Genomic DNA, 18,286 nt, shown 5'->3' with positions numbered 1-18,286 from the left:
AATGCTGTTGCTGCTGGACCATATTTAGTCACTGGGGCTCGGGGTGCTTGCCTGTGCTCGACTTTGAAAGTAACACAGAAAGCTGCCGAGATTCCATACAGACCCCACTGTCCTTATATGGCACACACTGCAACCTCTCTGCTCAGTGTATCTGCTGCTTTGTCTCCCTCTCCTCCTCCTCCTCCTCCTCCTCCTCCTCGTCTCGTTCTTCATCCCTCCCTCTGCCTTGTCTCTCACCCTGTCTCTCCGTGAGTTTTTCAGCCCTTGTTTCTCCTCCGTTAACGCCACCCCGCCTCCTTGATGTTGGCCAGAGGGAGCCCAGAGGTCCTCCATGTTGCTTCTTTGGTCTGTCACCAGGTTTCTCACACACACACTGCCGTGAGTCTCTGGCACAAAACAGGCCCTGGCTATCAAGCAGCAGCTTGATTTATTGAAGCAAATAGATTGGTGTCCTTATATAGGAAGTTCCATTGGAAGGAAGCTGGAAACAGGAGGATGCAGCAGGAGAGGGATGGAGAGGGGGAGGGCTGTTTGTGATAGTGGAATGCGACGTGCGTAACGATAGGGGACGTGTGGGATGTACACACACTTACACACATTCATCTTGTTATTCTGAGTTATGTTTCGGGGGGAATCTCTCTGGAGCGGTTACAGTAAAGGGGATTCCTGTGCTGAGGACAGCTTGCCTTATGAGGAGTGGGAGCAGATTGCATAATCTATAGAGAGTGGAACAGACACTAGATTTTAGTTGTTGTGTCTTCACCATATTAAAGTGATTCCTGTATTTAAAATAAATTTACCCAATATTCACGAGATTTAGTATCCTGAGAACAGCAAAATGCGCTGAAACAGAAAACAAATATGTCACACAGTGTCTGATGAGGTTTACAAAACTTAACAATAAAAATTAACAACCTCATCTGTGCGGAAAGAAAGTGCTCATTAGGCCTTTTTCACAGATGTTATTTTTTGTATTTTTTGTATTGTTTTGTAAGATATATAAATATATATATATATTATGCCTTTAATGTATAAGAAAGACTTTGCATGAAAGTGGGAGAGAGAGATAAGGCGACATGTACCAAAGGGTCAAGGCCGGAATCAAACTTGCGTCACAAACTCTGTACATGGGGTGCCTGCTCTAGCCACTGAGCCACCGGACACCCTCTCCTCAGATATTATTGTAGTGGCATTCCTTCTGCGTGTCAAAAAAGTCACCGTGGAGCTGTAGGCACAGTAACTTAAGTCTGACACGAGCGACAGAAGAAGCAAACTAGTTTCAAACCTTTACTGAAAAAAAAGTTTAAATAACATTCAGTCACACCATAGAAAAACAAGTTGTTCCCATGCTTCATGCAGCTCTGTGATCAACTATACTGCACATGACGTCAAGATTAAAGGGAGGGTCCTGACAAAATCCAACATGCATGCATTTTTATATTTTTATCTTTTTACATTTTTATATATGTTCTATAGTGTCTGAAAAAGAATTTTTATGATTGATAAATTAATTCATATTCTCATATTGTGGCTCTTACAGTTATTTTGAGAGGTCACAATAGTAAACGCAGAGGTGTAAATAACATTAACAATGACTTGCTGGCTCTTTGTTACACTGTCATGACTTTGTGGGACACTTGAATAGATATGAGCTATTGCTACTCTTTTTAATGACACATGTAGGCCTATTTCTCCCATTAGGAAAGTGATATTATTAAAATTAGCAGTCCTATATTCAAAATATTACCTGTGTTACAAAAGTCTTATCAGCAAAATGTACTTGAAGTGCAAAGAAATATCCATAAAAGAGGTATTTCACTGTGGGAAAGATGGACTTTGCGTGGGCTGTCTATGCAGTTGTAAGATTTAAGATCAAGATTACTTGATTTGTCCCTGGGGAAATTTGTCTTGGACATAAAGTTCTACTACATAAAAATCCATACATAGTGTAGAAACAGACATAACTTGCATAGCACAGAAAAGTGCAGACATAAAGTGCATTTGAATACATGTTCTATTAATTGGTAATCATAAACTACTAAGGCATTTGCATCTAGGCTGCATTTTTTTCATGCCATTGCATCTATAAATACCTGTCATTTATGACAGCATTGCGAGTCATCTTAATCTGAAGATTACTAACTATAGCTAGCTGCTGACAGATGTAAGTAGTAGAGCAGAGTTGGCCTATAAAGTAGCATAAACTGGAAGATAAAAATCCAAATAGGTTATCCACAAAAACTGTGTCAAATATAGAGCATATAAATTGCTCAATATAATTGTATTAATTTTTTAAAATTTTATCAACATTTTAATTGGCAGGACACTCTGACATGTACACAAACACACATCGGTCCATACACCCTCAGTACATTTTTTTTTCATTCATTTTATGTTTTCTACTATTTCATAGGCATTCTAAATTTACTTTATTGATCCTATGTGTACTTGTTCTTAGGATTATTTAATTGATTTTGTAATCCATTCTGAGGTGAGACTCTCTTATTTGCGGGTTTTCTGTATCTCACCTGCACAATCTGCTTCTGTTTTATTGTTGTTCTGCTGTTTTGTCTTTACTGTGCTAAATAAATAAATAAATAAACAAATAAATAAATAAATGTTTTCTCCATTTCCTCATTCACATCACCCCGTGTCCCTTTAAAACTGCCGGTGTCCTCAGTGCGCATGTCCTCTGCCTCCTGTCCCGCTCCTCGCGGATGCTGCCTGCAGCTGGACGATGATGCAGTAGGAGGTCCGGCTCGTGCGGCTCCACCCTCGCGCAGCCACGCGCAGTTTAAATGGTAAGCCTCCGAATTAGACGGGGGTCATTTGGACTGTTCCTTTGTGGAGTACCTCGTCAACGCCGGCCGCTCCAGACCCTAACTCTCCAAACCCAAAAAACTCCCCGCAACAGAATTTCTTCATACTATGTGAGTATAAGCTTTTCTGTGGAGTCGTTTTAAGAGTGATGCTGCACTGCACTTGTCTTCAGCTTGCATCCCTCTCACACTTGTTAATTTTAACTGCGTTTGAAGAAGAGGAAATTGTGGTGGTGTTTGCATGCAACATTGAACATAATGCAAGAAATTAATTTAATATTCCTATTTAAGCCATTATTTTTAGGAAAATATCAGTTTTAGCTTTACATTTCTAGACAGTTTGTCTTTCTTTGCAATTTGTATCACTTTTTAAAGTTCCTTTTTGGGTGCAGTCAGGTGATAAAGTAGCTACATTATTGAGTTTATATGTACTCTTTATTTATACAGAACTACATTTGTGTATTTAATCAAGTATACTAGAGAGTGAATTGGCTGTGAGCACTATATAAATCATGCTGCATTTACTGCACTATGCCGCAGAACATAGTAAGGAAATAAGAGGAAGTTAGGTCTGAATATCTCAGTTAACAAATGGGCTCAATTCTAACCATGGAGTTTCCTGTTTTCCAAATATGGTTGTATAAAGCTGTCTGCCTGTCAAACTATTGAAACTGTTGTGGCTGAAGATGAAGAAACTATAGCGAGAACTGATATTGTTCACACGTTTCCAATGAAACCTATCAGTGATGGTTTTGAAGGGGTAAACTGTCTTCTTGTTTATTTTAACTGTTAAATTTCTTCATAATTATGTACAAGAATGACAAGTTCAGTGAGATCCATATTCACTAGCCTTTGTCAGTCACCATATGAAATGGACATTAAACAGCAGCATTACTCTCATTTACACTGACAAGGACTTCTAGCATTGATCACCAGAAAATGATAAACTGGTTCTGGCCACAGTGTGACAAAATGCCAAGACGAAGACTGTTTGTGCTGTAAACTATGACTCATCAATTTTAACAGAGAAGGAAGTAACTTGTTGACGGTTTATTTGGTTGGCATTTTTGTATTTAAATGACACAGCTCTGCAGTCGCTGACATATGCCTGAGGACTTTTTTCTGTTTTCATGCTGTAATCCTATAATCATCATGCGAAAGCATTATAGAGAAGATGATACAGGAAGAATGTTTGTGGAAACAGCAGAGAGGAAATGAGTAAAATCATTCACAGGCCCTGCAGTTTGACCTATTTCACCCGCAACTAGACATAGGTCAGTCAGTCTCCTGGGTGACATTTCCATTTGTTTGTTATCATTTCAAATAAGGGTTATGAAATAAAATCATTGTTATGGGACACGTCATTGATTTGAAAGTATTCTTTCTTCTGATTGTGATTGATTTAGTCATCTTGACGTGCTTTGAGTTTGGTATAACACACTAGTTATAATGGAGTATCGACAATTAATCCCGTTGCGATAAATAATGTTAGCTTTGTACGTTTCAGCAAACCCCTGACACGTTATATTTTAATGTCATTATGTAATGGATACATCCAGAATGTGATGTGGTTAACGTGTGACAAGGTTTAGGCACAAATAGACGCTTTGTTATGGTGAGGAAAATATTTTGTTTTGGCTTAAAATGCAAAGTTCTGGGGGCACAATCCCAGCTCGAGAAGCAGCGACGTTTTGGTTAAAAACTATCCGCTTTCTGTAACACTAATGAAATATGTTTTTTATGTAATAAAAAACAACAACTATTCATGCCACTATCCTAACTAAAAATGCAGCAATTTCTTGGTAAAAAAAACAACCACTTTTCATGCCACTAAACCAACAGGAAATGCAGCGATGTCTCAATAAAAAACAGTGCTTTTCGTGCTACCATCTTGGCAGGAAATGCAGCGATGTTTCTGTAAAAACAACCCCTTTAATGCCACTTTCTCGGGAGGAAAAGCAGTGATTTGCAATGCTTTTCATGGTACTACCCCCACTGGAAAATAGCAACACATAACTGCAAAACGACTACTTTTGGTGCCTAGAAAGCCGCTGGAACTACAACAATAACTTGTTAAATCAAAACCAGTTTGTTATTTGTTGTCTGTAGTGGTCTGCAGATTGGCAGGTGTCTCACCAAGAGCTCGCACCATTCACCATCCACTCCACCTCACCATGAAAAAGTTCAGCTCATATCAGTTTAGAGACATTGATGTGATGCTATGAAACATGCAAACATAACATGTTAATGGATTTAATGTACAATGCCAAACATTTTCCTCTGGCAGCTGCGTAGTTTAGTCTAATGGCTAATGATGCATGTGCTGACAAACAGAGCTTTGTGCTGGCAATGAGCTCTTGTCATCCTTTACATTTCCAGTCAGACTGTATCAGCCTGTCAACCCCACTTCAGACTGCTGTCTGCAAGATACACTGGCTGAGTACAAAGCTGTGTTGACACAACAGAAAAAAAGAAAAGAGGGGGCTTCACAAAGGTATTACAGCGGTGAGAAAAGTTAAAGGGGTTGAGGAGGAGGGCGTTGATTGGCTGCACATGCATGAGCACGGGGTGAGCGTCAGGAAAAGTCTGTTTACTTTTATCCGCAGGAATATCTGAGCATCAAAGCATCAGCTGCTGCCTTCCTCGTTTCCTCAGAGCTCTGCTCAGCTCACTGGACTTATCCGGCTGCTCTGCAGCTTTTCACAAATAGGAAGTGTCTCCAGTTCATATTTATGCAATATCTTTGAGCAGTTTCTGGGTGGTTTGGTTTGGTTGGTCCCTGGGGTTCATTTATGGGCTTTCTCAGGAGGTTCAGTGGCTTTTTTTACATAGTTCCCACTCAATTAAAGTGTGTGCCAGTCTCAGTGTCAAGAGGGATGAAGAGGGAGCGAAGTAACAGACTGTGAACATGAGTGACTCATCGTCTATAATCCAGGAACCACGAAGTTTTCTACTCAGTAGTTCAGAGGCTAATCCAACTCAACATATCATATTGTTGTTTAACCCTTTGAAAGCTGAAAAATCGGCTTGATTTCTCTAAAAAACATGATCAGAAGTCAATAAGCAACAAAAGAAAATGACCCAAAATTAGAAAAAAAAAACCCTATAAAAAGTACAAGATAATGACCTAAAAAGACAAAAAGTTTACTAACAAACAAGTAAATAACTTTAAAAGTGCTTAAAAGATTATAATGCTATTGTAACATCATTTTAAATACGCAATTATAATCATTATAAATATAGTTTTTCCCTAGCTTTTTTCCTTTTACCCCTAGACATCTTTCCCCAGCTTTATTCAAATAATTTTCTAAATCTATTCTTTTTTTTTTTTTTTGCAATTTGTGGGACATTTCTTAACGAGTGGCTCATTGCCTGTTTTTCCCATATTTTTGAAAGAAATTACACCAGTTTGCTCAGGGTTCAAAGGGTTAAATACTTATGAAAGGTGTCTGAATAAAAACTGATGTCGCTGTAGGTTTCAAAGGGTTAAATGTAAACTCAAGCTGTATTTTTTACCTATATTTTAATAGAGTGTGGTTCAATTCCTGCACATGTGCATTTTGCAGTACCTCCCACTGCATGCACTCCCAGACACAGCTGACTCCCAAACACTTGTTCATAACGTAGCCACTGCATTTAAAAACTAATGTGGCCCGTAAGAAGCATGATTGTTAAAGCCCCGGGCCCCCCTCAGGCTCTCCGCCTCGCTGTTATCATTTTGAAGTAAACGACGAGGCCAGCAAGAGACATACTATTCCCTATATGGGCTTTGTTTGGGAGTTCACTTGCCTTGCTGTTTAGGTCCGCAGAAAAAGAGTCCTGCTCCAGAGAAGGGGCCCATATATGGTCATCACAGCACGAGACTGAAGCCTCTGAGCAGAGAGACAGGGAGAGAGAGAGAGATGGAGGAGGAAAGACACAGAAAACATGGATGTTGTCAATTAAGCACTGACTTAATAATTGAGTTAACGTCAGTGTGCATTAACGATTTGGGAGTGTATCAGATAAAGCTGCTGACAACATGTCCTTTTCTCTGTTACTGAGTTAATTAAAATTTCCCAGCCTCAATCGTTCTATCTAAATTAGGGAGGGGGATTGTTTGTGCGTCTCCCTTGTGGCTTATGTGAGAGTGTGGGGTCGAGAGGGGGTGGAGGTCTGTGAGAATGAGCGCTCTCTGGAACTCCCCAGTCAATGAAACATGTTAACCCTTTGAGTAACAATCACAGGAGGAAGGTAACTTCACTGGCAAGTTTCTTATACTGAGAGGCTGATTGTTTACTGCAATGTTTTAGTTAAATCTGTGCACAAACTGTTGTCTTTTTATGCCAAAAAAGAAAAACAGAATACCTGTTGCAGGGTTTTTATTCATCCAGGATGTCTGTTATGAAATTTGACTTGCGAAAGTTCCTTTAAAATTATTGATGCATCACTGCAATAAGAGCAGTGGTGAGCAAAGTACACAACTCTATTACTAGAGTTAAAGTATAGATACTCCTTGTCAAATATGATCACAATACAAGTGAGAGTTGCTGTGTCAAAATATTACTTTAGTTAAAGTAATGGAGTACTTGCTTTTATATACTTAATTATGCAAAGTCATTTTTTTCTTTTTACTCTCAACACAAAAATGTCTATTGCCACAATACATTTACAAAATCTAATGACTGTAAAACAACCCACTGAATGCACTTGTGGCACCTGTACAGTTAAAAGCTTGTTAAGAGCAGTTATCGTTTGTCAGTCCATTTCAACATAACTGCTAGTTCAAAACAAAGGTCATCCTGCGGCCAATGCCTTGTCTGGCGACTTTTGGAACTGCTGTAGATGCAGCTTCTTTGAAAAATAATCTAAAATATCATAATAAATAAATAATCAACATACCTTAACAACCCAGTTATACACCTTATAACTGTTCACCAGCAGCTTGGCGCCAGCTGCTTGGCACGAAATACAACAAATAATTGTATGAATTCACAAACACAAATAACTCTCAGACAATGTTTAATTTTGGGCTAATATCCACTCAATTTTTAAGTCCAAGAGTGAGCTTCTGTTGCAAGTGCAAACAATTTGTTGTAGATTTATGGATGTTTGAATTTTTGAAAAGAAAAAAAAAAGAAAATGCACTGATTCAAAGCAAACGTAACACGTAACAACAGCCTTCATAGAAATGTAGTTGAGTCAAAAGTACAATATCTATCTTTTATATGTAGTGGAGGCAAAGTTTCTAAAAAAAGTAATACTCAGATAACATACAGATAGGCAAAAACTGTAAAGCACCAACAAAATACTTTTTTAAGTACAGGATTTTAGTAAATGTACTTTGTTGCTGTCCACCACTAAATGAGAACGTCCTGTAAAATGCAGTTGAAGCTTCATTTCTTGCCCCCTTATCCTTTTTAATTTCCTGCTTCCTCTCTTTGTTCCCTCTTGCCTCTGTTTTTTCCGATGTTCCTTCCTTCCTTCCTTCCTTCCTTCCACACTCACTTTCCACCTCCCTTCCGTCTTCGCTTCCTTAATTGTTTACTCCTTTTCTCCAACAGTTGGCCCTCCACCTCAACCCAAGATGTCTAAGAAGGCCCCAAGCGATGACGAGAAGTTCCTCTTCGTTGACAAAGACTTCCTGAACAGCCCAATGGCTCAGGCCGACTGGGCAGCCAAGAAGCTGGTGTGGATCCCGTCGGAGAAGCATGGCTTCGAGGCGGCCAGTATCAAGGAGGAGCACGGTGACGAGGTGCTGGTGGAGCTTGCCGACAACGGCAAGAAGGTGACGGTCAACAAGGATGACATCCAGAAGATGAACCCGCCCAAGTTCAGCAAGGTGGAGGACATGGCCGAGCTCACCTGCCTGAACGAAGCCTCCGTGTTGCACAATATCCGGGAGAGGTACTTCTCCGGCCTTATTTACGTAAGTATGCAGTAAAAATATGGAAATGCTTGCACAGGCATTCACTCACACCCTAACAATGTGTAACTACACACAGATTTCTTGACTTTATTGATTCTCTCACCCCTAGTCCTTGTTTGAACCTGATCTTCGAATCTTGATTCCAACACAAAGATAAATGCTTGTGCAAATACTGGCACCAAATAAGCCTACTAAAAACCTTGAGGAGCAGCCAAATTCTCTCATACTGGTGGATTTTTAGTGTTTCAGTTTTTATCCTCGCTGTCTTTCCTTGACTCGTTTAAGCCTTCCCAATCATACAAATACAAAACACAAACATGTACTTATCTTCCTGGTCTTTTCTCTCAGACATACTCTGGCCTGTTCTGCGTGGTGGTGAACCCCTATAAAATGCTGCCCATTTACTCAGAGAAGATCATTGACATGTACAAAGGGAAGAAACGACATGAAGTGCCCCCTCATATCTACTCCATCGCTGATAATGCCTACAGGAACATGATGCAAGGTAGGATGTTTCCACTATCACTTTGTCATATCTACCTCACTGTTTTTAGAAGAAAATGCAATTTTTGGTCCTTTCTTTGTGGAGTTTTCTTATTACCTTAGTGTTAAGGTTTTCCCCTTATTGCATAAACATGCAAATTACATAAACTGATAACACAAAAAGATTGCCTAGAATGGTATGTTTAGTATTTATTAGCTCTGTGATGGCCTGGTAACCTGTCTGGTTTTAATGAATGATGCTGAGGCAGTATCAAGCAACACAAGAGTCGAGGCTAATCCCATTCCAAATATTTATCCCTACCCCTCATTTTCGAGTGCCACCTTGCCCATTGGAACAGAGTTTCAAAGGGCAGTGGTGGAAGGCTTCCTTTAAAAACTGGAACAACCCTTCAAGACCCCGATATGTCATTAGTATGATGCCGTTTACGTAAACAGACATGTAGACGACTATTGCTGAACATTGCAAATTATTCTGCAGTGATTTCTCTTGCTTAGGCTACAGGCAGCATTTTGTGACATTTCTGACTCTCGCAATTCATTAACAACTTAGTTTTCATGCTGTCAATCAAACAATCAAATAATCAAATAAAAAATAACTCTCCTTTATTACCATGGCAGTAGCAATGCTGTTTTGGCTAAAATTAGCAACTCATGGTCTTACCCTGCTAGTCTGCACTGATATTACAAGAGCGGTAACAACTGTGGCAACTTCTCTGCTGGACTTCAGTGAAATTTTGAGCATCATGTGCCATTAAAGGGGGAATGTGACATGGAAATATGTCCAAATGCAGGACTCTCATGCACAAATCAGCAGTAAAAATGTAACAGTGGCTAGCTGCTTAGTTAGACATCAGCATACTATTAGCCATCTTTTGTTACGCTTTTTATAAAAATAGGACCATAATACATTGAAATGACATTAAACTAAGATAATATGATGGTTCTCCTAATTTTAAATACACTCGGTTTGGAGTGTGCCTCTGAAAAACCTCTGTTTGGAGGGCCACGTAGCCCAGTTAACCCTATCCCTAGATGTAAACTTGCAAAACAAGCGGGTATAGGCTAAGAGCTACAGGGCAAAGGGTGTATTGAGATTGAGCATTACTCTCTCAAATGAATAAATGATGGATCAAACTGCAGCATGACCGAGCAACATAAGAGTTGGTATAACTCCCTGTCAGCTCACACACATAACTAAGAAAACTGTAAGCCTGTGCAGTGGCAAGCTGCTATGTTTTAGAGTGATTTCTGTCAAACTGAAGTGTGTGCAGGAGGCTTTATAGTGCGTAGTACGGGTGAGTTGTGGTATCAGCTGTCAAAAGTCTTACTTCTGTCTGAGTGATGTCAGCTGGCAGCTTTTAGCTCCATCATGTTGACAAAATGGTTGATAAAAACCACAAACAGCCTAACGCTGTCAAATGCAGAACTGTGTTTATCATGAAAGTCCAGAAATCGACCTTGTAGCTCCACCTGTCTGCTGTCATTTCATTACAAATTGAGTTGGTTACACAGTGTGAAAAAAATAATCAGATCTAAAAGAGTATTTTATGGCCTATTTGAGAGTCAGTGTCTTGTAGAGGTGACGATTGTGGCCTTGGCAGAGTCATGCTTACAGTAAATGGCTCTTGGATAAGTCTGCTATGGTGCGATTTTAGAGCAGCTGGTTTCCCAGAGAATCGGTTTCTGGTGCTTCCAGGGGGTCGTGCCCACTGGACTTCATTTTGACGTGAGGATGTTCTCTCAGAGGGGTTGACATCTGGATTGAGAGATGGGTGGAGGGCAATAAAACATTTCCTGTTTCAGCAGCCTTCCCTTCCTCATTCAAACATTTTAACTGTATTTTTTTCCCTTTTTTTGGTCCATGTGAAAACCACAGATTCTTTTGGGGAGGGTGAGAAAGAAGAGTTTAAAGGTCCCATTAAATAGGTTTGAGATTGCACTTACTCTCTGCTTTGGTTTGATGGGTTTGCAATGAAACAGGATGTTTGGACAGGACTTAGACTAAAGTTAGGAAGTAATTGTTTAGAGAGCTCTGAAGAAAGTGGGATTATCCGAAATCTTCTCAAACCATATTATTCTATCTCCCTGGCGGATATAACTGCTCATCTATTTAGGTGACTGATTCAGGATGTTATGGAGGATTGACCCAAGAAAAGCATATACTCACTTTTTCAGTATGTCAATACATTACCAATTCCTCGTCATATTAATGTACATTTCCAATTTGAGAAAATTACATTATTATGAATTCAACACTGATTATTGATCTAATACATTGGAATGTATTGTTGCACTGAAATTACGCATTTAAGCTGCGACACTCACAAGCTAAGGAAGTACTTACAGATATTGTATGAAAAAAAAAACTTTTAAGCTTCAAGTTCTATTTCTTAGGTTGACGTTTTTGGGGTACCAGTTTACTCCAAAATCAGAAATACATATTTTTCCTCTTACCTGTAGTGCTGTTTTAATCTGTTTAATTGTTTTGGTATGAATTACCAGTGCAAAATAAAAATACAAAATAAAATTTTAAAAACTGACAAAAAGAGAATAAATAAATAAATTTTAAAAAAGGGGGAAAAATCAATATCAATAATAATTCACAGACCTTTTTGTGAGCAGTTTCCAGCAGGAACAATTTTTTTTCCATGGAAACTACAACTATCCTGGGAACTATTCTGAGTAATGGGTCACAATTTATGGAAAGGCACATTGCTGTTGAGTTTTACCAAAAGTATTTTGTTGGCGCTTTGAGCACCAAAAGCTCACTGCCATCTAGTTCCATTATACTGGAGAGAAGGCAGACATCCCTGCTGATATCTCCAACACTTTGCAACTCACACCAGAACAATGTAGATTGATAAATAGCACTACAGGTGAGAGGAAAAATATGTCATTTTAATTTCAGGGTGAGCTGTCCTTTTAAAGTAATTGATACCTTAATTAATGCTGAAATGATATCTGAGTCTACATGAAACATTCATCGCCACAGTCCAGCACCTGGCATAAAGGTGGTTGCAACAACATTCCTTTTGGCCTCAAAGAAACAGCAACACTTGCTCCTAAAATAAAAACTCAATTTTAACTAAAGTTTTTTCACCAGTTGCTGAATGTGAGGATATTTGTAATGAAATACAGACTTACGAAAAGTGGTGATAGATAATGGTTCAGTGGCTTTGATTTTGCATTTGAAAACATCATGAGTTTGTTCTGTCAGCATTCAAAACAAGATGAAATCACACATTTCTACAGTATTTAAAGCAGGTTGAAGCTGACAAAGAGCCTGGTTTGGTGTAGACACAGAAGATTATATCACAGTATCATCGGCATAAAAGTGACAGTGTGCTTAAGGCTGTCTCTTATTTAAAGAATACAACTGTCAGTGATTTGTGTACATTTAAATTCCATCAGGTCGGTACACAGGAATTTTTTTATTTACCAGTTCAGCTGTGGTGTGTAAATACAGTGTGACAAGTAAACAAGAAGGGGCAGGATTGATTGGTGTTTGTATGGGTGTTTGGATTACACTTCTTTAGCTTATCCATGCAGGAGCACCCATACAGCTGCAACTCAGAGACCCTTTTCAGATTATGGGAAAATCACAGGCTTGTTGTTTCACCCAGAACACTGTGCACATGAGTGTGCTTAATTTGCTGCATTTATTTCAGACTAAACAAATCAGACGGTTGCTTTAGCTCATGATATATGAAATAACAATTTATGTGTAAGATCCTGGACCACCCATTCAGTTATCACATTTAAAATATGGCCTTAAGCTGCAATTTACCACAAGTAAGACAAAGTAGGCGGCAAAATTGATGACTGCATTGTCAGTAATGAATCCAAAAATGAAGATAAAGCCAAATTGTTAAAGGGAGATAATTAACACTTGAAAGTGCAGCATATAATTCTGGAGAAAGAGAGATGATTATTGTCTCATTCCCAGGTTGTCAAATATCGATGACCTTGGGTTGATAGTTGGATCAAACCACCAACCCAAAGTACTGGTATGTGAAGACCTGGGATTGTCAACAATCAACTATCTTTTTCCAGAATTATATACTGCACCTTTAACACAAATCATCACATAAAAGTGAATCTTTAAATATGGCTCTAAAGATGTAACTTTAAAATATACCAGAGATATGGCACAGTGACCTTTTTAAACAAGCTGTTTCAAAGTCTCAATACCTGACTTGAAAACCTCTTGGTTTTTATCCAGACATAACCTAGATGTGGTTAGTCAATCTTAATCGCCAAAATCAGTGTTGGCATTGAATGTTTCTGCGAACCATGGATACATTACATTTGCATTTTATTATGTGTGGTTCGGTGTGCGATTACAAAAACGGCTTGGTTATGCCTTAGAAAAGATAATGTTTTGGCTTAAAATACCCGCATTTTGTGGGATATTGTGATCATTGGGTTTTCATGTTTGGAACCCTAAATTTTAATCCCAAACTGTTTTTAACAGAAAATCTTGCTTCGAGTCTTGACGCTTTACGAAGAATTATGTATATTCAAGAACTGTCCTAACATACAGCAAGCAAGTGAACTCGACGGAGGGAACTTAAAAAAGGTGTCTAGATGTAAAACGAGCGACAGCAACATTCAGGTAGCCTATTGAGCCCTCAGCTAGTCTAAACAACAGCTTGCTGTTGCTCCGAAAACAGGTTGGAAGTGCGCAAGCTTTGAAAAACTAGAGCCATCACTCAGCCTGTTCACTGATACATGGAAAAGATCACAACATATTTATTGGGAAACACTGAAACAAAAGCAATAACGCTTACTTACTCGCTCGTTCGCATCGCGTCCAGTTAGGAAAAGCTGTCAGGCTTCAGGATGATTTTAGTGTAAATACTTTCAATAAGCCTTTGCACACAAAAGTCCTCAGATATCAAAGTCTTACATCTACAAAGCTAACCCTTCTGAGCCTGTATTGTATAACACTGTGGCTGGCAGGGAGTTGTTATTGTTGATGTATTAGTGGGATTTCCCATGAAGTAATGATGCAGGATGTCTGCACTGAGTGCTATAGTATGAACAGCTCACATGTTAGAGTGGAAGTGGTGCATAACTACAGCAAAGCAAGATAACTAGCTGAAGCTTGGAGACATTCTTCCGGCAGTCTTGGCTGAGTTCCCATTCCTCTGAAATCGTGCCTCAGTCTTTGATGTCCGGGAGATAAAAATGTGAAATTCCCGCAGGGACTTTGCTGTCCCCTTAAAGGTTTCACTGCAGCAGATGACAGATGTGTACCTCTGTGCCTTCTGGTGTATTTACAAGACAGGTGCAAAGCTACTGACACATGTAATCAGATTTCTCTAAATAAATTAGTGTCACTAAAACATTCTTAATATTTTTTTTTAAATGTCCCTTCTCTCAGAGTGTGTGGCGCAAGACTAAATGTTGTTTTTGGACTCTTTACAAAAGCTCACGACTCCGGCCACCTCTCTCGCTCCCTTTCTCTCTCTATGTGCCTTAATTAGGAAATGCAGAGAGGGAACAGGCTGCATTTTGTGTGTGTACGTAAGGAATGGAGTGGCAGCCAAAGTCCAAACGAAGAAATAGCATCTGTGCAAGCTTACAGTGCAGGGCAGGCTGCACACTGTAACACAAAGTCATAAATCACAGTTTAAAAGTGATGACACTACACGTTAATGGAGCTTGTCACTGTATGAAGATGAAGAATTGTTGTGTCTTTTTCCCCTACATTTGCTTACTTTTGCAGTTAAGCTCTCAGGTGTCGTTAAGTTAGAGGTTTCATGTGGACAGCTGACAGCAAACTTATCTTTTCCCTCAGCAGTACTCCCTGTCCTCCCCCAGGAGTGGTTTGTATTTGAGGATACTGTTACAAAATAGCCTTACATGGACTCACTGTATTCTCCCAGGAGTATTTTTGGAGACAGTATAATGACTCATTGCTCAGCACATTCAGAGTTGATTTTTAATGCTTAAAAGTCAAAGTATTTGTGGGAGTTACATGTTTCTTTAGGCACAGGGGAGCAGCCTCCTCGAAGTCTTGAACCAAGTCCCAGCTGGGGTCTTAAGTTAAACTCTAGATTGATCTTTATTCCTGGAGAAAGGCTTGTTGTTTCACATGTGGTATGTACAGTAGTGTCCTGAGCTATTGTGCATGACTGTACACATGTCCTCCAGCCAAACGTAGGGCAGGAGGAAAATGAAGTCTGCATGCTTGTTATTCATAACAAAAAATGACATATTTGGACTTTGGGTTTTTGCAGATTCCTTTGGTTGACCACATGATGCCTTAATAAGTAATCTGGGCACCAACTGTGTGTTTGTGAATGACTTGCCCTAAAATTTGTCTAACACTGTGAACTTTCTTTGTGTCTACAGATCGTGAGGACCAGTCCATTCTCTGCACGTAAGTAAACATTTGTCACCTCCACACTCACCTGTCATCTTTCCGTAACCCTTCTGAACCTCAGCAAATACAATTTTTAATTATTTTTGTCCCCTGGACATTTTTCCTAAGGTTTTTAAAAATTTAAATTAAAATTGTAATTTTAAATCTACTAATTTCTTGCAAGTTGTAGAACCTTTATTGACAAGTTGCTCATTGCCTCATTATTATCCATGTTTCTGAGCGATACCCTGTATGCTTTTCCATATTTGGTGTCATATAATGTTACAATGAAGGACGATCATATTGAACATGGCATACTGAAGTTCATCTTGAAGTTTAAAGTAATGAGGTAAACATCTGTAAAAGTAGTCCCTGTGTTCAAAAATCCCAGGTCTTACCAAGGTGAATACTCTGTTTCCAACATTTTTTTTTCAATCTAACCACAGTATGATGTCAGTGTGTCGTGTTTCTTTATATGATCATTTCAAGTGTTTACATCACATACTGTAGCCTGCACTGCTTAGTGACGCCACATGCTAAGGTAACAGAAACATGAAAACTTGGTTGCCAGTGTTGTTCATTTTTTTGTAGAAACTGAATAGTCATTCGTAAGCTTCAATGATGGTGCAGACACCCAGTGTCGCCAACGTTTTTCCACTGAAAAGTATCAAGCACGAGCTCCAAAAGTCACTAAAAGTCACCAGATGACATCATACCCTTGATTTCTGTATTGATGACATCATCATGCAATCATGGAAGCACTTAAACTTCGCTGAATCAGATTCAATGGAAAAATCCTCATCAAAACATTTGAATAGTGTGAGTTATGGCGCTTATACTAAAGTGCACCACATTCAATCAATCCAGAGTGCAAGAGCATCGAAGTGTCCATAGAAACTCACTACAACTCCCACTGCGTTTTTTCCTCTCCTCCTGACTGTTTTTTGCCAATATCGCAAGAGAAAACAGACGGACGAGCCTGCGCCTTAACTGCGATTACTCTGAGCAGCATGCATGGGGATGAATTACAGTACAATATATTATTTCTATCCAACAAGTCACTTATTTTGTCACTTTGTAGAAACAAAGTCACTAAGATGGACTGAAAAGTCGCTAAACCTGAACAATATTGTCACCAAACTGGCAACACTGAAGACACAAGGACACTGAAGGCGCAAAAACGCGGACCAATCAGAGCTAACTGGGGGTTTTTTTAGGAGGGGGTCATAAGGAACAAGATCTAAAACGGAGCATTTGAGACAAGGGGGTGAATACAGGTGTTCCCATGAGGGGGAAAGGTGTTTTTAAACATTAAAGCATGTCAACATGTTATAGTAAAACATGTATGAACCTGAAAATGAGCATTATACGTCCCTTTTGACTTTTTCTGTAGATATCACATCGGTGCTAGAAGAAAGGCTGTGTGTATCTGCGTGTGTATGTCTGGAGGAACAGTTACATAATGACTGTGTAAACACAGAGTTAAACAAAGAAGATACCTCTCTGCTCTTTCAGCATCCAGCCTCAACCTGCATGAAATTGATTACAATTCTGATATTTTCGGAAGATGCTGCTGGCCAGTTGCAGAAAATGTTATTTTGTTGGATAATGCTGCAGTGAACTGTGTTGTATTTTAATTAAGTCAAACTGGTTGAGTGTTAGTGCGTCCGCAGTGCTCCCAGAGGGACACGGTCTCGCTCGTCTCTCAGGAAGCATGGCCTATGTGCTGATGGGAGAACCAGATTAGCTCTCCAAATGTTTGCGCTCCATTTTCTTTGTTTATTTTCTTCCAAACTAATTAATGAGAACTTTGACATTCGTCGGGCATCTAGGGACAAACAACGTTCTTTTGTCTGTCATTAACGGTTTAACCTTTGGACTAACCTGAACTTGACGTTACTTTATAGACGTTAATCAACCATTAATATGTTTTTTCCTTCCACATTTTAGTGGCCTAATAGGCTTTGCATTTTGTATAATATTATACGTTTACGTTGAAGCTGAAGTGAGTCCAGGTTCATGAATCACATTCTGTGTATTTCATTTTTTTTCAGTAACTATTTAAAGGTTGCTCCCTACTTTCCATTCTCACATACTGTAAATCTTACTGGCTTGTTCTATGTTTATTACTGTCCTCTAAAAATGTACTGCATGTAAACGTCATCAGATGTATAACTATAGAGTAAAAAGGCTCAAACACTTAATCAAACAAGTCTAGACAGTACACCCTAAATGGACCTACAGTGTGATGTGTTCTTTGAGTCCATTCCAGCCATTTAAATTGACTGACTGGTATTAAGGAGCTGATACAGTTTATGGGCAATCCATCCCAAAATAAAATATACACATTTTTTGTCCTGTAGTGCTGTTTAGCAATCTAGATTGTTTTGATGTTAGTTGTTGAGTGTTGGAGATATTGGCTGCAGAGATGTCGCCTTCTCTTCAATATAATGGAACTAGATGGCACTCGGCTTGCAGTGGTCAAAAAAAAAAAAAAGAAAGAAAACGGAAAACAACAGCAATGCCTCTTTCTACATGACCCAGTTACTTAAGATGATCCACAGACCTTGTTGTCAGCAGTTTCATCTTGAAAATATTTTATTTTCACTGAGCTACACCCGCCAACCGTATCACTGAGCCAACCAAGGAGGACGTCATCAAAATTTTACGTCTCGCGCTGTCATG

General features: G+C 39.2%; 1 protein-coding gene across 3 annotated transcripts in view; it reads left to right on the top strand.

Annotated features, from left to right (window-relative positions):
• Positions 1-2,779: 2,779 nt before the first annotated feature.
• myh11a (myosin, heavy chain 11a, smooth muscle) overlaps positions 2,780-18,286 on the top strand; it is a 42,570-nt gene continuing 27,063 nt past the window's right edge. For all 3 annotated transcript variants that reach the window (XM_042485940.2, XM_088074018.1, XM_088074026.1), the window contains exons 1-4: positions 2,780-2,930; positions 8,363-8,727; positions 9,076-9,232; positions 15,592-15,619. In XM_042485940.2, coding sequence (XP_042341874.1) covers positions 8,386-8,727; positions 9,076-9,232; positions 15,592-15,619 — 527 coding nt within the window. In that variant the 5' untranslated portion in view covers positions 2,780-2,930; positions 8,363-8,385. The remainder of the gene's footprint in view (positions 2,931-8,362; positions 8,728-9,075; positions 9,233-15,591; positions 15,620-18,286) is intronic.

Source organism: Plectropomus leopardus, chromosome 3, assembly GCF_026936395.1.
Source record: "Plectropomus leopardus strain MGB_pleo_1.0 chromosome 3, ASM2693639v1, whole genome shotgun sequence".
In the NCBI taxonomy this organism is placed as follows: domain Eukaryota; kingdom Metazoa; phylum Chordata; class Actinopteri; order Perciformes; family Serranidae; genus Plectropomus; species Plectropomus leopardus.
Note: the sequence above shows the minus strand (reverse complement) of the source record. Positions and strands in the feature narration are given on the sequence as shown.